General features: G+C 56.5%; 3 protein-coding genes across 7 annotated transcripts; 2 read left to right on the top strand and 1 right to left on the bottom strand.

The window, feature by feature from the left end:
* Positions 1-336: 336 nt before the first annotated feature.
* RIC8A (RIC8 guanine nucleotide exchange factor A) lies at positions 337-12,596 on the bottom strand. Of its 4 annotated transcripts, none has more exons than XM_014878876.2 (11): positions 12,483-12,596; positions 10,959-11,125; positions 8,665-8,712; positions 6,343-6,957; positions 5,929-6,023; positions 5,004-5,154; positions 4,317-4,412; positions 4,041-4,185; positions 2,888-3,032; positions 2,102-2,221; positions 337-1,362 (listed from the first exon to the last, which is right to left on the bottom strand). In XM_014878876.2, exons 2-11 carry the CDS (start codon positions 11,040-11,042, stop codon positions 1,242-1,244), a joined length of 1,620 nt encoding a protein of 539 aa, XP_014734362.1. In that variant the 5' UTR covers positions 11,043-11,125; positions 12,483-12,596; the 3' UTR covers positions 337-1,241. The 4 variants fall into 4 exon arrangements, with proteins under 4 accessions (XP_014734362.1, XP_088031847.1, XP_088031846.1 ...); XM_088175721.1 differs by lacking the exon at positions 12,483-12,596 and adding an exon at positions 11,574-11,686; XM_088175720.1 differs by lacking the exon at positions 12,483-12,596 and adding an exon at positions 11,208-11,565.
* Positions 11,503-15,928, top strand: BET1L (Bet1 golgi vesicular membrane trafficking protein like). 2 transcript variants are annotated; one of them, XM_088175723.1, is made up of 4 exons: positions 11,503-11,581; positions 13,284-13,375; positions 14,069-14,125; positions 14,334-15,928. In XM_088175723.1, the coding sequence occupies exons 1-4, from the start codon at positions 11,518-11,520 to the stop codon at positions 14,499-14,501; spliced, it is 381 nt and encodes a 126-aa protein (XP_088031849.1). In that variant the 5' UTR covers positions 11,503-11,517; the 3' UTR covers positions 14,502-15,928. The 2 variants fall into 2 exon arrangements, with proteins under 2 accessions (XP_088031849.1, XP_014734364.2); XM_014878878.2 differs by lacking the exon at positions 11,503-11,581 and adding an exon at positions 12,604-12,669.
* Positions 15,929-16,378: 450 nt separating this feature from the next.
* Positions 16,379-21,570, top strand: VPS51 (VPS51 subunit of GARP complex). The gene is made up of 10 exons (XM_014878669.2): positions 16,379-16,620; positions 17,101-17,230; positions 17,621-17,767; positions 17,947-18,163; positions 18,307-19,036; positions 19,177-19,395; positions 19,640-19,861; positions 20,038-20,159; positions 20,640-20,727; positions 21,053-21,570. The coding sequence occupies exons 1-10, from the start codon at positions 16,408-16,410 to the stop codon at positions 21,311-21,313; spliced, it is 2,349 nt and encodes a 782-aa protein (XP_014734155.1). The 5' UTR covers positions 16,379-16,407; the 3' UTR covers positions 21,314-21,570.
* The last annotated feature ends 280 nt before the right edge of the window (positions 21,571-21,850 follow it).

Below are 21,850 nucleotides of genomic sequence, written 5' to 3'. Positions count from 1 at the left end.
CAGAAGGTCCCCCCTGAGCCTCTTTTTCTCCAGGCTGAGCCCCCTCAGCTCCTTGTGCTCCAGACGCTTCCCCAGCTCCACTCCCTTCCTTGGACATACTTCAGCCCCTCAATATTGTCCTTGCCATGAGGGGCCCAGAGCTGGACACAGCACTGGAGGGGCCTCAGCAGTGGAGACTGGAAAACCAAGCACAGCACCCCTCCAGCTCTTCACCTCCTAGACCATGTTCAGGAACACCCCCAGCTCCTAAGGACACATGAGCAGGAACACCTGGGATCCTCTGCCACAGGAACAGCCATGGGGATTTCCTTGCTCAGAGGAATCACGGCCACAATCCCATGTGTCAGGTTGGCTTTATTCTAGCATCACTTGTGCATTCCTACTCGTGACGGGAGGTTTGGGAACTCGGATACATGAGACAAATGGGAAGATTTTCTTTCCAAAGAAAACAGGAATAAAAATAAAGACAAATCTACACCAGGCCCGACAGCAGCCCCTGGGGGACACAGCGACCTGGGGACAGCAAGGAGGAGCCAAGGACAGAGCACAGGTATCGGCCTTTTGTCTGGAAAGTTGGGAGAGGCGAATGCCCAAACCCAGCTGGGTGGTGACAGGGACAGTGCCCAGTGCCAGGGAAGGGACATCGGAGCGCTCTCTCCTACAGCCAACGGAATGCTGGAAGCATCCAAGCTCTGCTCTGCTCACCCACACATTCTGGGTGTGCACAGACATGGATACAGCCACCTGCACCATGCCCTGCAGATCCCACTCCCACTGGAGGCCCACACCCCTCTCTGGCAGCCCCCCTTCCCACGGCATTCCTGGGGAGCAGCCCCCACTGTGGGGCTGGGCACACACACAGCCACGTGCACACAGGAGGCTCCGTGCATCACTGAACCCTGATGAAGTGGCAGGTAGAGCCTCCCCCTGACCCTTCTTCCCAAACAGCACGTATTTTAAAAACCAAAAATCCTACTGGAGAGTCCTGGAAGCAATGTGGAGTGTGAAATCCTCAAGGCTGCTGATAGGAGAGGCCAAGGTGGAGCCAGGTCACGGAGACCTCTGGAAGGAGAGGTGGCTATGGAGCTGGGAAGGAGGCAGGTGTTCCATGTGGTGGGCTGTGAGGCTGGATCCAGATCCCACAGGGAGAGTCCTGGCGCAGTGCCAGCCCCTGGGTGCAGCACCAGTTCCGAGGGAGAGCAGCTGGAGCCTGGCTCTCTGTGGCTGGGGCGGGAGCTGGCTCAGTCCAGCCCCAGGTCCGAGTCGGAGGACGAGCGCTCGTCGGCGATGTTGCGGATGGCGTTCTCCATGGGTGCCAGGTTGCCACTCGGAGTGATGCCCATGGGCTGGATCACCTTCTCCCTGCAGCCAAGAGGAGAGGGAGAAGGTGAGACAGAGCTGCAGCAGAGCATGGGAACAGACCAGGAATACAGCAGGAATGTGGGGCTTGTGGAAATGGCCTAGAACACCCCTAGCACCACTAAAGATCCCTTCTGAGAAGTGGGGACAGTCCCAGCTCTAAAACTTCAGGCATAGCCTGGAATGCACAGTCCTATTCCCTAGAATAGGCTCCTTTCTAGAGTCCTGTTCTGTGTGGTTCAGGATTCCCAGAGGAAAACTAACACTGGTGTTCACGTTCCTCTCCCTCCACACGTGGAATTACTTCCTCCTACTCTTGAAAGCCTGAACTCACTTGGGCTCCTCTGGGTCAGAGATAACTGGAGAAAGCACTCCAACAGGGAAAGTGGCTGGTGTCACTACCTGCCACTTGTGCCCTCTGTCTGTCCCCAAAATGCTGCTTCCCCCGAGCAGCTTTGCCAGGACAGAGGCTGCTGTCCTTCCCAAGCACCTGGACAAACCTGGTGAGCAGCAAGTGCTTGGGAAGAGCACAGGTACAGCAAGGAATTCCACAGTGTCCCATCATGCCACAGCTGGAGGAGCTGGCAGCGCTTCCCTTGCACATCATGGGGCCATACTGAGGGAAGAGTTTCCCCACATATCCCATGCCATTCCTGCCCCTAGATCCCTTCAGGCCTTGGGAACACAGCCAAAAGAAGATGTGTGACAGATGTATCCCCCAACACCCACCATGTCCCAGTACCTGGACAACTTGTCAAACATGTTGACCAATTTCATGGCTTCATGCTCCTTCTGCTCCTCTGTCATCCCTTCCATGGGGTTGGGCAGCTTCTCCTCCACACGTCCCGTCACAGGGTTGATGCTGCAAAGAGAGCAGCGAGGCCAGGGCTCAGGAGGGGGACAGCAGGTGACAAGGGGCTGTTAGCAATGCTTCTGAGCCTCGTGGAGCAGAGGAATGGCATAGCAGGACTGGCTGTCACTGCTGCTCGTGCTTCCAAGTGCCATGACAGTTCTACAAGGTCTTCTGACCTACATCCTTACAAACACCTCCCTTTCCTCTAACTTCCCCTCCTGCCAATGCCACAGTGCCACTGGAAATGAGGTACATGAGGGCAGGTGACATTTCCTCCCTCTCCTCAAGGCAGAAGACAAAAGCTAATGGAGAAAATCCCACCAAGCCCAACCTGCAGGGACACTGAAGAGGTGGGGGGGGGACTCATGGGTAGGGACAGGCCTGGACCCCTCACCCTCAAGATACCACCCACTGCAGAGGAAAGGAGAAAGAAGGGAAAAAAAAAAAGAGAGGGAAGGGAAAAAGAAAGAGAGGGAAGGGAGAAAGAGGAACCAAAACCAAGCAACACTGAGCTCTGGAGAGGGATAGGAAAAACGGGCACGTCCACCTCTGCTGCACGTGGAAGAGCAGAACAGGGAGATGGCAGGAGGTGCATGAAGAGAGATGAAGAGGGATAAAGCAGGAGAGGAAGTTGTGGAAGAAGGGTAGCTCTAGAGGGGGAGAGGATCTCTTTACTTGGGCTTTGCCTCTTTGTACTCCTCCGTGTCCGTGTCTTCATCCTCCGAGTACTCCCCCTCTTCCCGGCCGCCGGCCATGAGGCCCCGTGCCGCCAGCAGCCCCGCGGCGTTCCCGTAGCCCGTGTACTTCACAAACCGGGACACTGCCAGGAGAAGGGACAGAGACCACCCTGTGCTCCCCTCCTGCCTCCAGCCCCGTGTTCCCACAGCCCCAGCAGCCCTGTCGTGTCACATCTCCAGGCCATGGAGACACGGAGATGCTGACACGGAGCAAAGCCCATGCGTGGGAGCTGAACATGGGCCAGGCTGTGTGCAGGGTGCTGGGGTGTCCTCCAGCACAGCTCCTCCCTCACCGCTGGCCTGAGAGGCATCACCTCATTCCCACAGAGCTCCTAGAGCTCTCCCCTCTTCCCTGCTCAGTGGGGCTGAGGGTCCTGTCTTAGGCTGCAATACAGGATGTGACTAAAAGTATGAATTCTATCATCATCTGTTGAAATCAGCTGGGGCAGTGATCCTCATCTCTGTGGGAGATATTCTCTGCTAATGGGCCATCTGTTAAAATCAGGTGGGGCAGTCATCCTTATCTTTTCCACAACCCATCCTTCCTCCAGGAACACATCCTCTGTTAATGGGCCATTGAATCCCACTGCATGACTGATAAAGCCAGGGGGAGGAGCCAAGCCTTTCCTACCTAGATAAAAACTGAGATTTGGAATGTCAGAGCAGCCTTTTTCCACTGCATCCCAGAGGAAAGCCAGCCCTTTCCAAATCATCATTGGCCCTTCGGAGGAAAACTGTATCTTCTACAGGAGCACTGCTTGAACAGAACCACATCTGTCACTGGAGGAGGATGCAGGCAGCTTGGGACTGCTACCAACACCCTGACTGATGGGGTGTCAGGTTGTATTCTGACTCTGTCAGTGTTTTGGGTTTGTTCTTTGTAATACTGTATTTCTATTTTAATTTTCCTAGTAAAGAACTGTTATACCTATTCCCATATCGTTGCCTGAGAGCCCCTTAATTTCAAAATTATAATAATTTGGAGGGAGGGGTTTACATTCTCCATTTCAAAGAGAGGCTCCTGCCTTTCTTAGCAGGCACCTGTCTTTCAAACCAAGACAGTCCCAATGCCAGCGTCTCCCAGGACTCACCGCTCTCCTTGCAGAGCACGAAGAGGAACTCGGCGGCGCAGTGCTTGACGTCGGTGTCGATGTGTGTCATGAGCCTCACCAGCTTGTTCCGCAGGGAATTCCCCACCTCCGGCCGGTTCCGCACGTCCCGCAGCGGCGGCAGCACCTGCAGGGTCACAGCGAGGGTGACAGGTCACTGTGGGTGCCAAAGGCCTCAGCCACCCACAGCACAGGTGTGTGGAGGGTGGCCACAAGCAGGGCTTTGCAGCCCTGAACGTGGGGCTGAGCACAGCATACCCTGGCCTTCAGGAACTTCCTGGTCTGCCGGTGGACTCGGGCACTCTCTGTCAGCAGGTTCAGCACAGGGGTCAAGCTCTCCTTCAGCTTGTGGCCCTGCAGAAACATGCCCAGAAGAAGGAAGTCAATCACGCTGAGCTCAGCTTGTCTGGCTCATGCTGGAGGACATGAGCACAGACCATCAGGGAGATGGATGGACACGGAGCTTCCCGACCTCTGCCACAGGCATGCAGTGCCTCCTTCCTCCCCACACCACTTGCTGTGGCACAGGCAGTGCCAGAAATATTTGGGCAGGGCATCCAGTGCAGTGGTAAAATTTGGAGGCCCTTTGGAACAACTCCAGAGGCTGAAAACTGTAGTCAGCTTGAAAATAAAATGAACTCAGGTTTCCAGAACTGCCCACTGCATCACTGCTGAGTGAAACAGAACCAATTTGTCAACCACCCAGTTAATCATCAGCTAATCAACCACTGTTCCACTGATCTCACTGCCTGCAGCCCTCGAAGCAGTGGCAGTCACCTTCCCAGTTCAGGGATGTTGGTTCAGTCCCACCAACCACAGCTCTGCTAAAAGCTGTCCCTCCTACAAAGGGCTAACTTCAAACCAAGCCTGCTGCTCCCACCAGGCTCTTCCAAGCTGAGGGAAAGGTGTCCTGGACCCGTGGGAAGCAGCAGCCCCACCACTCACCCTGTCTAGGCGCCGCTCTAGGAAGTCCAGGAGGATGCTGACCGCATCCATGTTGACACCCATGTACTCCAGCGAGCCCGGCCGCACTTTGGGAGTCAGGAGAACATCCAGACACTTCAGGGGCAGGTTGCCCAGCAGGTTGACAGTGTGGCTGCAGGTGTGAAAGAGAAGGGAAGTGAACACACAGTGATGGAGCTTTGCTCACAGAAGTTCTTCAGCTCTTCAGAAATGAAGGCCCATCATTAACTTGCATTAATGTGAGGACCCCACGATCCAAGTTTTTCCTGGAGCATCTCAAGCTTCTCACACCACTGAAAGGGGATAACTTAAGATGCTTTTTGGGGAGCTAACTATATGCTGAGAGTCCAAAGATGCTTTAGTGACATCTGAGAACCCTCAGATCTTGACATAGAGCCAAGCAGGACCAATTTCGGTGGTCCAAGGTCTGTCTCTGGAGCCTCCTGTGTCACCCCTAATCCTGATGTTCCATGCCAGTGCTGCTTGGGATCCCCCTAACTCTGCATTCTTGGGAACAGGGTGGTGTCACCTGCTCCAAACTGAAACTCCTGCACTGGTAATGCTTGGCAACATGACACAGCCAATTTCTCAGCATGGCTTAAGACTAATTAAGGCCACCTCATGAACGTTTTAAAGCAGCACACTTCTTCTCTGGCCACTTGCCCACTGACGTGGATGTGACCGTTGGGACATCCTGACACAGTACATGGAACAAGACCTCAGGGGCCACGAGGCATGGCATTCCCAGGGCAGGAAAGGCTGTTTCTGAGTTCCAGCAGCGTGAGGGATACGCAGGCTAAACCCAAGACCTGCTGGTCAGCAGGGTCCCTCCCAATCACCCAAGGTCAGGCAGGAAGTGCCTGGGGGAGCAGGTGAAGCTCCAGGTGAAGCTTTTCCCAACACAGACCTGTGGAACTCCTCGGTGCGGTCCTCGCCATCGGCAGAGATCATGAGGCAGTGGCGCAGGAGGGCACCCAAGTGCCTGTACAAAGCAGCATCTTCCTGGCCCCAGCACGGAGAAAGAACACCTCAATCAGCAAAGGGGATCCCACACATCCCAGAGCCTGCAACCTATTCCCCCCTTCCAGCAGCCTGATCATGGACGCAGGGTGCTCCAGGGAAAGCAGAATTAATTCTCCATTTGGGAATGCTCTAAAAGCACAAGCAAAGTAAGGGATAATACTGCACTGGACAGAGGCAGTGCCCTAAGGACATCCGAGTCCCTCACCACCCTGAGGGTGCAAAGGACCAGTCTGGTACACAAGAAAATGCAAAGCCAGGGCCCAGAGACACGTGAATGCCATAGGCCCAAGGAGCTCACCTCGTCCACCTCCCTCTTGCTGGAATCAAAGGTGATGTTGAAGAGCACTTTGAGGATCTCCATGGCTCGCTCCGTCTCCTGCCGAGGCAAAGGTGGGAGAAGTCCCTCCTCGGTGGCAACTTCGTAGGGGTCCAACCACTTGACCCCGAGGGTCAGCTCCAGGGTGTCTGTCATGAGGCTGATTCCCCGGAGCTCCTGGGCGAGCTGCTGCCGGATGTCCACCCTGAGGGCCGTCAGCAGGAACAGCAGGCGCAGGTCGAAGAACTTGATGTCGTGAGGAAGGCTCCGCTCGTTGTAGAGCTTGATGCGCCGGGCCAGCCCCACCACCAGCCGCCCCTCTGCCGTCAGCTCCTGCGCCATGGCGCTGCTGAACACGATGTTGCACAGGCATTTCAGGGATTCCAGGATTACATCCAAGTCTGGGACCTCCCGGATGAGCTCCTCCGAGTAATCGATGCCGGCATGCCTGGAGAGGGTCTTCAGGCCTTCCTTGGTGGTGAAAGGGTCAAGGCAGTGCTTGTCCCGGGATAGGATGCGGATGCTCTCCAGGCAGGTGACCTGGCAGGATGGCTGCAGCTCCCTCTCCAAGAACTTGATCAGCAGCTGGGCCATTTTCTGTGCAGTTGGAAACAAGAAATGCCTTGGATACCGACACTTCCCAGTGCTCCCTGTGGCCCTGGCATGCTCTCCCCTGGACAACAGCAGTGTCACCTGGCAGAGTCACTCGGCAGCGCTCAGAAAGTGCCTGGCTCTGCCATTGATCCTGACCAGTTTGGGAAGAACAACTAGGAAAAAATGTCCTGCAGAGTGTATTGGGTGCAAAGGGAGAGCACAAACAGGTCACTGTTGTAGCTCTGCCTTGATGAGGATGGTTCAGGCTGGCAGGGCCGACCTGCCCACTGCACAAGGGAGGGACACAGGACCCAAGGGAGGTGAGGAGAGCACCTGATGCCTTGGGAAAGAGGTGAAGAGATCTCAGGAGATTCAAATGAGCAGCATCTCCTTAATTTCAGTGCTGTCTGGAGACCTACTGGCCCAGATCTTCCATGGGTACAGACTGGCAGAGCCCCACTAACACAATTCACGGGAGCTGCGAAGCTCACAGGGAATGGTGAGTCACGGAGCAGCACAGGTAAGGCCACACAGACACGGGCAGCTCAGGCTGAACCATGTGTGGCGACACTTCACATTACACCAGTAACCCACACACACCCCTGGGGGAGCCCACCAGACCTCAAACACAACACAGCTCAGAGCACAGGTCTTTCTGTGATGTTACAAGAGTGAAAGAACAAAAAAAAGAGGTTTTTAAGTGGCTTAATAGCCCCATTGGTTGCACTTCGAAATAATCAGAGAATCAGTAAGGTTGGAATCATTAATCATAATCATTAGTCATTAATCATAATCATCCAGGTTGGAAAAGACCTCCAAGACCATCCTTTCTCACAGGGAAACAAGAGTTCCAGATCCAGACCCAGCAACCAAAGCCTCAGGCTGGCTCAGAGTGTGTACTTGAAGCTGAACCATATGAACACCCAAGCACCAGGAACTAGTGGTGATGTTCATCTCATATTTCATGGCACACACCCTGAAAGTGGGACACTGTGCCTGAAGCCACGCCCTGTGTGACCGTCCCAGCTCAAACAGTGGGTCAGTGCAAAGCAAAGAGCTCAGATCTCATCAGATCCAGTCCCATGTTTCAGGCTGTGCCTGGAATGTTCCATATGGCAGCAGCTGGCCCTGGCACAGCCAAAGGAGGTCCCACTCTCCACCCGGGTCACCTGGCTTGCACTCACTGTGCTAACATAGCCATTGGCTGTGAACTGACCACAGAACTGAGCCAGCTGGAAAACAATCCAGGGAAAACAGTCATTCTTATGGCAGAACAGCCAGGCATGAAGAGCTGCAGGAGCGGGAATGAGCAGGCAGAATGTTCCTTCCCTCCAAGTGCCAGATTACACCAGCTCAAAGGATTTGCTAATACACAGCTCCTGGCAAATCCCACTGCTGGCTCCCAGCAGAGCCCCTCACCCTCCCCTGGAACCAGCACTGCTGTGATCCCTGTCCAGAGGCACCAGAGATCACATCCATGGCTGGGACTATATGGATCATGGAACCAGTGTTGGTTCCATGATCCAAAACCACCAACTACTGATGGAAAAACCAGAGCCAGACACTCCAAGCACCATTCCCTAACAAAGTTAATGGAAAACTCTCATTTCTTCTCCAATGGGAGCTGCTTGCCAAGCCCAGCTGGATATGAGTACAGAGCAGCAGATTTACACACTGACCAGAGGAGGAAAGCAAACAGCATGTGCCTACCTTCCTCTCTTCCCGCTCCTCATCCTCAAAGATGAAGCACTGAGATTTCTGTGGGAAAAACAAAATCAATCAGAAAGAGGAACAGGTTAAAACTCTATGGGACCAGGGCAGAGCCATTCAGCTGGAAAGCAGCAAGTCCAAAACATGCTGCAATAGCAAGCACACCATCTCCTGACAGTCCCCCCCCCACATCATGGGTATCACCCCTGGATCCACAGCACCAGTGGAATGCCACAGGCCAGCTGACAGATGGATTTAGTTTAAATACTGCAGCAGCACATTGGGTATTCATCCCAATCCCAATATCCCATCAGAGCCAGTAATTCCCCTGCTCAGCAATACCACTGAACTGTGCCTACACATCTCCCCTTGATATTTATTATTCCTTTTTCTGACCAAAAGAAGTCCTGTCTCATTGGTATATGGGAATGGATTCTTGTGGTTATCCAGGTCGTTCTTTAAACACAAGGGACGTGAACTCCACACTCCATCCTGTCCCCATGCTAACCAACACTCCTGATCTCCATTCACTGTGTTTCTCTTGCTATTTCGTTTGTTCCTCACTGACAAATCTCTTTCCTGACCAAACCTGCTCCCATGGAACTGGAGAGCACAGGAGATCACAGGTGCCTGGGGAGAAGCAGCACTTCACAGTGATTGAAGCAATCCTTGTTCATACCAAGAGAGAGTTTGATCCCAGCTTGGAGAATTAAAAAGTTTAAAATCCATAAAACATTGATTATGTGTGTGCAGTCACCAAGAGCCCAGGGATGGAACTGGTTCTGTGCAGCCTGGAAGCAGCAATGGACACAGTGCCTGGAGCAGCCCCAGGTGTGGGGGCAGGACAGGTGTACTCCAGCCAGGCTGTGTGTGAGCTCCATGAGCTGATCCATCCACGTTACTAGGAGCTGATGGCTCGGTCTTGGCACCGCTGTGTTCCACAAGCAGGCTGCTTGTTCTTACCTCAGCACATCCTCTCCTCAGGCTGTAATCTCATTTGGGGATATTTTGGCCAAACCTGGGGTTTTGCTTTAGCTGTAGTTTATTCCCAGCAAGCAAAAACTGAGTGCACAACAGTGAATTAAAACAAATCCGCAGGAAAAGGATACAGAACCATCAGTCTTGCAGCAGAAGCAATGCCAGGCCGTGCCAGGTTTATCTGCAGTTTCATAATCCTCTTTGACTGCTCCATTTCCTCCAGACGGGCCAGCAAACCCTGTGGTTCCAGTTCCCTAAGCTTGATACCCCAGGAAGGACCCAGCTGGGGGAATCCAACAGGAAATATTGTGGTTTGGGGGCACACAGACACTGTCTGCACCCTGAGGATGCCAGCGCTGCACCTGCTGCTGGTGCTGTTAATCCTCAATGCTGTCCTTAACAGACACCTGCTCCTTCTTGGCCAGTAGCTCCACATTCCAAATTCGACTGTTAGGAATAGTTCCACACACTCTCTCTCTCTCTCACACTCTTGCAAAATATTCCTCAGGTTTTCCCTGATGGCTTCCACCTACTCTAGCCTGGTGCAGAGTGAGTCAGAGTGATCCACAGGGCCAGCCCCTCCCAGGGGAAACCTCCGAAGGAAATTTCCCTGACAACCAGAGTCAGTTTCAAACAGGCTTTCACAGAATAGAATATCCTGAGCTGGAAGGAACCCACAGGATCCATTCAGTCCAGCTCCTGGCCCTGTGCAGACACCACAACAATCCCACCCTGTGCCTGAGAGCATTGTCCAAACGCTCCTGGAGCTCTGGCAGCCTTAGGGCTGCACCCATTCCCTGGGGAGCCTGTTCAGTGCCCAGAAACCCCCTGGGAGAAGAACCTTTTCCTAATATCCAACCTAAACCTCTCCAGCTGCTCCCTTGGGTCCTGTCACTGGTCACAGAGAGCAGAGACTGGAGCTGCCCCTCTGCTGCTCCTCAGGTGTCCCTTCAGTCTCCTTTCTCCAAGCAGAAATTCACCACCACGGATAATCTTTTCCTACTCTAAGGCTAGAAACGCTCCCATCTCTGCTTCCAGATCATTGGGGTTTCATTATTTGCCATCTACTGCTTTCAGAGCCGTGCCCATATGAGATCCCAGCAGTCACCTCTAATGATCTTTGACTTGCAAATCTCAACATCATTTCACCTGCAGCTCCTCCCTGGACTCTCTCAGCACCTCCAAAACTGCCTTAACATAAAAGCTCCTCCTACTCAGTACTCTTTATCTCCCGGCCAGGTTTCACTTTATTTATTATCTGGATAATAATTTTTTTAGGAGTCCCTGAGCTGAGGGAGGGGTTGATGATCACTTACCTCTTGGTTGTAGACCTGGAGCACCTTGAGAACGGTGTCCTGCTCCCCGCTTTCCAGCGTGGATACCACAGCCTGGAGCTCCATTATCCCAACAGCTCAGCTATGGCACAACCCAGAGGAAGGGGAGTTCCAGGGTGATGGAAAAGCACCTCGGCACACACAGATCTCTGAGAGGGAAGAGAGAAAGAGGTGGAGAGAGCAAGGAGGGAAAAAAAGCAACACAAAGAAATCCCGAGTGATATTGCTCACACTGCTGCATCCATAAAAGTGGAGCAGATGGATAACCCGAGCAAAGCCAGCAGCCAGCTTCCTCTCTCTCTCCTGCTAATCCTCTTCTTCCTCGCTTTGCTTTTCAATGTTTAATATATGCCCTCCCAGGAAAGCACTCAGGGAAAACCTTCCCCCCACCAGCTGAGGATTAACGTGGAGCAGATAACAGCAGCTCCCTGAAATAGCTCCCTGCCTCCTCCTCCTCCTCCCCGCCTGCCCTGATTTTTGCTGCCGCACAGGGGGGGAAATAACAAATAAAGCCAAAAACATTCCCGTGGAGTGACAAGGGATGGAGCGGCGAGGCAGTCAGGCGGGAGAGCATCCTCCGGCTCCAGGCGGAGCTACCTTGGCAGGTGGTGGGAAGCAGAGCGAGGAGGGTTTGGTGGCGGGCTGGATTATGGCCGATCCCTGCAGGCACAGCCAAAAGGCTCGTCCGGAGCAGGAGGATGTCCCCGCCGACACTGCCAGCGAGCAGATGCGCAGCACCGCGGGATTATTTTGGACACGGCACCAGTTTAGCGGCTCACGGAGCCACGCCAGCCCACGGTGTTGCGACGTGACTCCCAGCGGAGGGAAATCCACCAGATTTGGGCTCGGACATGTGTTCGGCTTCCGTGTTCCCCATAAGGATGAGGCTGAGCTGGTAACACCAACCTCAACAAACGGGGACCCCAGGCCCAGAGCCCCCAAAGGGGTTTGGGAATCACACGGCTTGTCCCCTCCCCAGCCCCAGAGGGGCTTTTTGGGGGGACCAAAAGAGGCAGATCCTGCATTTTAGAAGGGGAAAAGATGCGGAGATAGGAGGCTGGGCTGGTCCGGGACAGGGACACAGCATCTCCATGCCCAGGGGCTGGGATGGAGGGGATCCACCTCTGCTTTTGGGGCGATGACATGAACCAATGGATCATCGGGCATATCCCCCTTTTCCGTACTCCTAATAGCTCCTCACACTGCCACCTCCTTCCCCACCACTGGAGTAAATTCCAAACCCCCTTTTTTATCCCCAAACCCCTATTTATATCCCTAACCCCCTACTTCCCCCCTCAAACCTCTATTTTTGTCACAAACCCCTATTTTTTCCCCAAAACCTCTGCATTCCCCCCCCAAAACCCATAATTATTTCCCCAAAACTTCTTTTTATCCCCAGACCCCTATTCAAAGCCCTGTACTTGTCCCCAATCCCCCCCATTTTTTGTCCCCAAGCCCCTGTTCTCTCCCGCAGCCCCCTGTGCCCGGTCAGGGCGCTGGCCGTACCTGCGGCCCGGGATCCCTCGGGGGGCACTCCCAGCCTTTCCTCCCCGGCCCGGGCGAGCGGCCCGAGGGTCCCGGTGCCGGGGGGAAGGAGGAGGAGGAGAAGGAGGAAGAGCGGGCGGACATTTCGTGGCGGCTCCGCCCGGCGGGGCGGGACGGGCCAGGGCGGCCATGGCGGAGCGGGGCCGAGGTGAGGGGACAAGGGACAGGGACAGGTTTGGGGGGCAGAAGGGGCTGGAGCGAGTCAGGAGGAGGAGGAGCTCCCGATCCCACTGAACCCCACGGGCAGTCTTGCAGTGCCCCGATTTTTCCCCTCGAGACCTGGAACCGCCCCCCCCCGTAAGCCCTCATTGCCCACCTGGGCCCCTTTTGGGTTGCTCGGCTGCTCTCCTCGAACCCCTGATTGCCCCCCCTAATCCTTAATCGTCCCCTTGAACGCCTAAGTGCCCCCCCATTAACCCTAAGTACCCCTTTGAGCCCCTAATTTTCCCAGGACTCCTAATTCCTCCCCCGGACCCCCCGCTGCCCCACAGTGGGGGGGAGTGCCGAGACCCCAACACGGCCGAGGGGCAAAGGGCCCCGGGTTTGCCGGGTTTCACCCAAAATCTCATCCCTGGGTGTTGCTGGGCCATGATGGCAATTCAGGGTGCCAGTCTGACTTCTTGTTTGGAGGCAGCCTGGGGTGTTTTGGTCACGTTTTCGGAGGGTTCCACTGCTCACACCATGCGAGGAGGGGCTGTGATGGTAACAGAGCTGTGCCGTGGTGGGGCAGGGATGATGTGAGCTCCTTGTTCTTCTCCCCAGGGCAGAGTCCGAGCGCCATGGAGGACCTGCTGGATGTGGAGAACAAGCGGATGGCCGATAGCCTGGCCAGCAAGGTCACCAGGCTGAAGTCGGTGAGTGCCCGAGGTGACATCAGGTGTTGAGGTGAAGGACAGGCTCTGATTGCCTAGGAGTCCTGCAGGGGATCACAGAACCATGGAAAAGTTTGGGTTGGAAAGGACCATAAGGCTCATGCAGTCCCACCCCTTCCAATGGGCAGGGACACCTTCCACTAGACCAGGTTGCTCCAAGCCCTGTCTGACCTAGCCTTGAACCCAGGGGTGTTGCTAAACTCACCTCCTTGGGGGAAAAAAATAATGAAAGGAAGGCAGGAAGATTAATTTTGGAAAATGCCTATGTCTCTATATAACAGTTCTTAAAGCTAGTTTGCTCCTGTTAACATCAAATGCTTTGATTTAGAGCTTTAAGCTCTAAATTGTTATTAAAAACTTCATACAAACCATGAAAGAAGTCAATGAGTCACTGTGTAAAAGGGCAGACTGAATTCTTACCATTGTGTCCCAGAGTTTAAACAACTCCCCTCTCTACCTGGCAGATTTAGACAGGCTTTATTTTCAGACCTGGAAAAGTTCACCTGCCTGACAGGGAAATGCGAATTATTTTCCTTGTTCCTGCAGCAGATAAGCTCCTTTGTGTCTGTTGGAGCTAGGAAAGCAGCAGTTTGTTTGAATATTTGCATTTCAGATTTTAAAGGTTCTCTGGATGTTAAAAGCTCATTAATGCCCATTTCCTTCCTTGCCCTGCAGCTGGCTCTGGATATTGACAAGGATGCTGAGGAACAGAACCGCTACCTGGATGGCATGGTAAGGACCTGGGAAATAGACACAAATCAGGGAACTGGGATGAGAGGTGGGATGGCAAAATCCCTTAAGGGGCTAAATCATCACCGGGATTGTTGGGGTGTCCTGTACAGGGCCTGGAGTTGGACTGGCTCATCCTTGTGAGCCCCTCCTTGTGAGTTCAAGACGTTCCATGATTCTGCAACGCATCCAAGGTGTTTTTTCCCACCAGGACTCGGATTTCCTGAGCGTGACGGGGCTGCTGTCGGGCAGTGTGAAGCGTTTCTCCGGCATGGCGCGCTCTGGCCGGGACAACCGCCGGCTGCTGCTCGCCGTGTCCGTGGCCCTCATCCTTATCTTCTTCATCCTCTACTACCTGGTGTCCCGGGCAGGCACCTGAGCCCGGGCTGGGAGGTGTCACAGACCCCCGAGCAGGGCAGGTGGCACAGGCCAGACCCCACCATCCGCAGACCTGTCCACACGTTTTCCAGAGGAGCCTTCGGCCACAACTTCACCTTCCCGGTGACTTTTCCTCCCTCCAGCTCCTCATTGTTGCTGGGCCCAGACAGCTCTTCCAAAACAAGTTTGGCTCCAAAGGGATCTTCATGTCGAACATGATTTTGGGGTCATGGCTCAGGCCGTGACCTCCTGCCTTGTCCACAATCCCGTGGGCTGTTTTTAAGGGCCACTTCCACATCACCTCTCTTGCTGAAAACCCGGAACTAACAAATCCAGGGACTTGTGGATACTCCATAATCCATCTGAGCTTTGCAAGCTGTAGGATTTAGGATGCTGATTTATTGGGATTTGGGAGTACCAGTGTGTGACTTACATTCCATGTGGCCGCTCTCCATTTCCCTGGGACTTGCAGATCATACTCCTGGGCTGAAAGGAAACCTGTGCTGTGCTGCTTTAGGATGGAATTAGCAATGGATCTGGGCCTGGATACTCTCAAATTGTGGCAGGGAAAAGATGCAGGGGAGCAGGACTTTCATTAAATCCTGGCTTGGTTGTCTTTATCATCCTTGTGGGCAAGCCAGGCTGGACCCTGTGGGAAAGGATAACCACATGGATTTGCAGCTGTGTGGAACCTTCCCACACATGTGCAAACTAAGTTACTAAATCAGGGTAAAGAAATCTGGTGGCAGGAGGTCCAGTTAATTGTGGTTACCTTGGCACCCTGGTTTTAGAGCATTTTGGGGAGATGCTGTGCCAATAAAGCAGAGGTTGAAGTGGAATTCCCCCCGCAGTCAGGAGTTGGGGGGAATCAATGAGGGATTTGTTGATTTGTTTATGAATTTGGAAGGTACAAAAGGAACCCCTGCCTTGCCTTGGGGGGTGTTTTGCTTATTTGCTTCTCTCTTCCTGCAACAGCCAGGGCTCAGCCATTCCTCCTCCTCTGATTCAGACTCCAGCAAACCCTCTTCATGGATGGCTGGGTGTTCTTTTGCCTTCTCCCTGTTCCCACTGGGAATTCCTTTGCCCTTGGGCTAACTCGGGTCCACAGCTATGAAGGGAATTTTGTCCCATGTACCAAACTGCTCACAAAACACACCCTGGCTGGATTAGGTGTGTTCTTTTTCCCATATGGGGAAAAAATGTGCAGGGAAGGCAAAGAGAAAGAAGCCAGCAGGAACTTCTCTGGCTCTTTCTGTTCTCCTGGTGCAACATGGCAGCTCTGACTCTTTCCCTTGGGAAGAATCAATGGCTTGTAATTCCTGGAACAGGTGACTCCCGATGAAAAGCCCCTGAAGCAGCCTGGCCCTCATCCTGGCGGGGTTTATTTTGTCTTTCCTGCTGTAAATAAAGCTGATTTTAGACCTTTTAGCCCAAATGTTTGTTCCTTGTGCGAGGTGCAAGGTTGATCACTTGGTTGTACCTGTGGCCTCACAGCCCAATTCCAGCATCACCCGGAGCCACCCCGGGGCTGGAGTGGGACCCTCGGGTGGGATGGGGGGACTCATGGGGACTCACAGTGACACTGGGGAGGCCTGGGGACAGGTGATCCGTGGTGAGAAGGAACAGTGGAAGACACGGAGCCAGGGTTGGGGGTGCCAGCGGCCGCTGACGGCTCGAGTGTCGGTGTCTCCACCCATGTCTGCGTCCTCACTGGGGTCCTTGTCCCCGGGACGCAGCAGGACATAGGCCGCTGCAGCTCCGTCCCCCTCGTGGCCACCCCAGGCCCCGGTACCTGGGCCACGCCATGTCCGGCTCTGCTTCCCCGTCGCCTTGGCAACCGGGCGTCTCACCGGAACTGGCGTAAAGGAGAGGCCGGAAGTGGCGGCTGGGGCGGAAGTGGCAGCGCGATGGCGGCGGTGACAGCGGGGAACGGGGCCGGGAGCGGGGCCGCGGGCAGCCCCGAGGCCACTGGCGGGAGCACCGGGGGCGGTGGATGGCGGCGTCCCCACGGGCCCCTCCAGCGCTACTATGGCCCGTCCACTGCCGAGGCCGCCGAGGCGGCACCGGACCCCACCGACATCAACGGGCCCCACTTCGACCCGGAGGTGTTCATGACCAAGGTGACCAAGGAGACCCCTCCCGCGGGCACCCCCACCTTGGCGAGGGCTCCGGGACTCCGATGGGCTCCGGGAGGTCCCCGCGGGGCCACGTCATGAGGGATCTCAGTGGGTGACCCTGACACTGGCGAGGGAGGACCGCAGGGGATCCTGTGGGGATCCCAGAAAGGGCCTCTTCGGGGACCTTATGGATATGCTTCCCTATGGACGCTGATTCCCTATGGAAATGGTACTGAGGTGCTCTGGAGCAGTTGGATCGGGGGCAGTTAGCACTGCGCGGGGGAGATCCTTGAGGCCAGGGGGAGGCTCATGAGAAACACTTCCATATCTCGGGAGGAATCCAGGGGGGGACAGTTAGGGATCCTGGAGGGCACCTGAGGCTCCTGGACTAGTTATGGAGGGCAGTTGATAATCTCAATTAGGGGGCTCCAGAGGGGGCACTGGAGGGAACCAGGGCCACATGTGCATCCGTTGTTCCCCCAGGTGCGCAGCGAGTGTCCCCTGGGGCAGCTCCTGGCCCGGGAGGCCGCACTGGGCCGGGAGATCCGTGCCCTGGACAGTGACATGCAGACCCTGCTCTACGAGAACTACAACAAATTCATCTCTGCCACCGGTGAGCTGTTCCTTCTGGAGCCTACTGATTGCAGCAATGGGTAATGGGGATTTGGGGATGCTCACTCTGAAATCTACTGATGATAGTAGCATGGGATTTGGGGATGTTCACTCTTAGCCTACTGATGGCAGTGATGGGAAGTGGAGATTTGGGGGTGTTCACTCTGAAATCTACTGATGGCAGCAATGGGAAACGGGGATTTGGGGGTGTTCACTCTTGCAGCAGTGGGAAGCTGCCCTGGGGGACATGGTGGTTCACTCTGGAGACCAATGACAGCCACTTCAGTATCCAGCCTTCTCTAGGGGGTTAGGGTTGTGGTGTGTTAATCCTGGGCGGGCCAGGAGGGTCCTGGGCAGTTGAGGGACTTGGCACTTGACTCGCATTCCCCAGACACCATCCGGAAGATGAAGGTGGATTTCCGGCACATGGAGGCGGAGATGGATGACCTGGCGGCCAACATGGCGGCCATCAGCGCCTCGAGCGCCCGCGTCAGCGCCGCGCTGCAGGACCGGCACCGCCGCGGGGCCCAGCTGGCTGGTATGGAGCAGGTCCATCCAGGGGACAGATCCAGGGAGATTTATTGGGATGTGGAGTAGAGGGGCATATCTAGGGGGTGGGTGTCCCCCATGGGGGGCAGATCCAACAGACGGTCCCACCCCCATGTCTCATCCTGCTCCATTTGTGTCCCCAACCCTGACCCCGTGTCCCCAACCCAGGGGTGCAGGCGCTGCTGCGGAAGCTGCAGGCGCTGGTGGAGGTGCCGGGGCGGCTGCGGCGCTGGGCGGGGACGGAACCGGCGCGGGCCCTGCGCTGCCACGCCCGCGCCCGTGCGGTGCTGCGCCACTACCGCCACCTGCCCTCCTTCCGCGCCATCGAGGACGAGAGCCACGCCATCATGGCCGAGCTGGCCCAGCGCCTCCGCACACGCCTCCGGTGCGTTCACCCTGGGGCCTGCTGATGGCTGCGCTGGGAAATGCACTTTGGGGGTGCTCACTCTGCAGCCTGCTGATGACTTCTGTTGCTTATTCTCTCTTTTCTGCCATGCCACTGTTAATCCGGGCCCTCCCGACCACCAGGGAGGAGACGCTGGACCCCAAGGAACTCACCGAGTGTGTGGAGATGCTGCTGCAGCTGGAGGAGCCGGCTGAGGAGCTGAGCGAGGAGTTCCTGAGCCAGGCGGGTGCGCGCCTTGAGGCCGAGCTGGCGGCGCTGGAGGCCGAGCTGCCCGCGGCCGATCCCTCGGGCACGGCCACCACGCCGCCCCCACCCGCCTCTGACATCCTGGACTTCGTGGACCGCGGCAGCTCGGCCTTCGTGGGCACGCTGTGCCAGCTGGCCGGCTCGTACCGCGCGCTGTTCGGCGGGGACACGGAGCGCCTGGAGCCCTTTGCCGCCGCGCTGGCCACCCGCTACTTCGCGCTGCTGGAGCGGCGGCTGGCGCTGGAGCGCGGCCTGGGCGACACGTCCCTGCTGGTGCGGGCCCTCGACCGCTTCCACCGCCGGCTGCGCGCGCTGCTGGAGCTGCTGCCCGCGGGCGCCGACGCTGCCGCCGAGCTGGTGGCCCGGGCCGCCCGCGAGCGTGTGGATCGCTACCTGCGAGCCCTGCAGACCTTCTTCCTGGGCTGCCTGGGTGATGTGCGCCAGGCGCTGGCTGCCCCTCGGCCCCCCGGCAAAGAGGGGCCTGGCCTGCCCGACCTTCTGGCCACACTCGCTGCCTCTGTGCTGGGCCAGCTCAAGGCCGTGCTGGCCTATGTGCAGCTCTTCACTGCCAGGGACGTCGCCTTCGCCAGCCTGCCCTACTTCAAGGTGGGGCATTGTGGGGTGCGGCACTTTGGGGGTCACTGGAGCAGTCTGTGGGTGGCACATCACACAGGGTGGTTTGGAGGCCATACGGGGCAGTTTGGAGGGTTTGGGGGTGTGACCCCACCCCTCTATTTGTGGCACAGGGGGAGTTCTGTGTGACAGCAGTGCGTGAGGGGCTGGTGGTGGCCTTTGTGCGTTGGCTGTGCCGCACCGCCCGTGGCTTTGCTGATGGCCCGGCTGAGCGGGGAGCTCCTGCCGCCCCCCCAGCCCTGCTGCTGCTCCTCGCCCGTCTCTGCCTGGACTATGAGAACTCGACCATCAGCTACATCCTCACCCTCACCGATGAGCAGTTTCCACCCCAGGTGAGCCTCTAAATGGCCCCGAGGGATGTTCAGGGGGGTTCTGCATGGCCTCAAGAGTCCCTGAAGCCCCAAGGACGTGGAAGAGGGGCAGTGTGTCCCACCTGTCCCCAATGTCCCTGTACCCCCAGGACATCAGATGTAGAGCCACAGGGAGAGGAGGCATCTCCACATATCCCCATGCCCCTTGCATTCCCAGTGCTGCAGAGGAGGTGTGGGGCTGATCCTACCTGTATATGTCCCACAGGACTCGGGGCCGGCGGTGACGCCGGGGCCGGCGCTGTGTGCGGAGGCGCGGGCGGCGGCGCAGCGGCTGCTGGACCACTACGTGCAGGTGCAGGGCGCGGCCGTGGCGCAGATGCTGCGCAAGAGCGTCGAGACGCGCGACTGGCTGGGCACCGTCGAGCCCCGCAACGTGCGCGCCGTCATGAAGCGCGTGGTGGAGGACATCACCGCCATCGATGTCCAGGTCGGGCTGACACCAGGGCTGAGGGGTTGGACAGCCCTAGAGGGGTCTAGGGGGTTTGCCCAAGATCCCTGTGTGGCCCTTTGGGGATCCTGGAAGGGTGTGTGAGAGGGATGCTGGATGGTTTGGGGGGTCCCAGGAGGGGGTTTTGGGTGCTGAGGTTGTGGTGCCACCCACAGGTGGGGCAGCTCTTCGAGGAGGGGGTGAGGCGGGCACAGAGCAGCGATTCCAGCCGGCGCGCCTTCTCTGTCTACAGCAGCTCTCGGGCACCTGGCCGCTATGCCCCCAGCTACACCCCCAGGTCAGCCCTGACATCCCTGTGTCACTGCCTGGGCCACCCAGGCACCCCTGGGCGCTCTGTGTCACTGGTTGGGTCACCCTGGCATCCCTGCGTCACTGCCTGGGCCACCCTGCCACTCCCCGGGCCACCTGTGACTCCTTGAATATCCACTGCATCATCCCTGTCACCCTCTTCATGATCCCAGACTGTTTCAATGCCCTTCCACTATCTTGACAGCCCTTAGCTATCCCCATATCCACAGACTGTCCCAACAATCCCAGTGTTCCTTACAACTGTCCCGGAATCCCCTGGTCCTTTTGTCCCTCAGTTGTCTCGTCCCTCTGTGTCCTAAGACCATCCTCACATTGCCCTACTTTTCTGTCCGCAAACCATCCCTGCATCCTCTGAACCCTCTCCATGGCCCCTAATGCTCCCTGTGTCCCTGTCCCCACATCCCTGGCCCTGTCAAGTCCCTGACTGTCCCTGTGTCCATGTCCTCAGTGCCCCCATGGACACCCACTTGCTCAGCAACATCCAGAAGCTTTTCTCTGAGCGCATCGACATCTTCAGCCCTGTTGAGTTCAACAAGGTGAGGTCATGGGGACACTACCATGTCCCTAAACATCCCTAGAGGGCCCAAACTGCCCACCTTCCCATCGCAAGATGTCCCTGGTGTCAGAATTTAGGGGGTGCTTGGGAACTGATGACCAGGACAAGAGTGTCCTCAGTGTCCCCTAGGACTCTGGTGAGAGGAGGGGGATCTGTGTAGCAACCAGGCCAAGGGTGTCCTTGTGCCAGATACTCCTGAGGAGTTCCTGGGGAATGGCAGCCAGGACAAAGGCCCCCACATCCCCCATGTGTGGACACCATCCCTGTGCCCGTGTGCCACGTGTCCCCACTGTCCCCTGGCGCAGGTGTCGGTGCTGACGGGGATCATCAAGATCAGCCTGAAGACGCTGCTGGAGTGTGTGCGGCTGCGCACGCTGGGGCGCTTCGGGCTGCAGCAGGTGCAGGTGGACGGGCACTACCTGCAGCTCTACCTGTGGCGCTTCGCCTCCGACGAGCGCGTGGTGCAGGGGCTGCTGGATGAGGTGGCCGCCAGCGCCGCCCACCGCTGCCTTGACCCCGTCCCCATGGAGCACAGCGTCGTCGAGCTCATCTGCGAGCGTGGGTAGGGTGAAGGACAGGGACGTGCCACACCTGGGGCCTATTACATCTCTGGGGACAAACCTGGACCCTGTGAGTCCCCACACATACATGAGGATGCTTTGTGCGTCCTTCCCAACCTTGTCCCCACACTGGGTTACACCACATTGTTCAAACCCCCCCCCTTCCCCAACCCAGGGAGAGTGTCATTCCCCCCCACCGTGGTGACATCCCTTTTTGCCTGGAGATAGCCCCATTGTCACTAATAAATTATGTGTGAGTTGAACTGAGTGTTGTGTCTTTGTGCCTGGGAGGTGGGAGCTGGTCCTGCAGCCGGGCTGGCAGCACAGGGACAAGGGCTGGGCACTGAGCAATGTCCCCAATAGACCCACAGCCACAAAGGCCCCAAACCTTAAAACAGGCACCAAAAGCCTCCATTCGTGCTACAAAGTGCTGGGGGAACCCCAAATTTTCCACTGGAGATCAGAAGTTCTCCCCAGACAGGACATTCCTGCCTCAAGGAATCGGCACAAACCCTCAATTTCTGTAACAAAATGCTGCGAGGA

This window comes from Sturnus vulgaris, chromosome 18, assembly GCF_052056855.1.
Source record: "Sturnus vulgaris isolate bStuVul1 chromosome 18, bStuVul1.hap1, whole genome shotgun sequence".
In the NCBI taxonomy this organism is placed as follows: Eukaryota; Metazoa; Chordata; class Aves; order Passeriformes; family Sturnidae; genus Sturnus; species Sturnus vulgaris.
The sequence above is the reverse complement of the archived record's forward strand: the minus strand, read 5'-3'. Positions and strand labels throughout refer to the sequence as shown.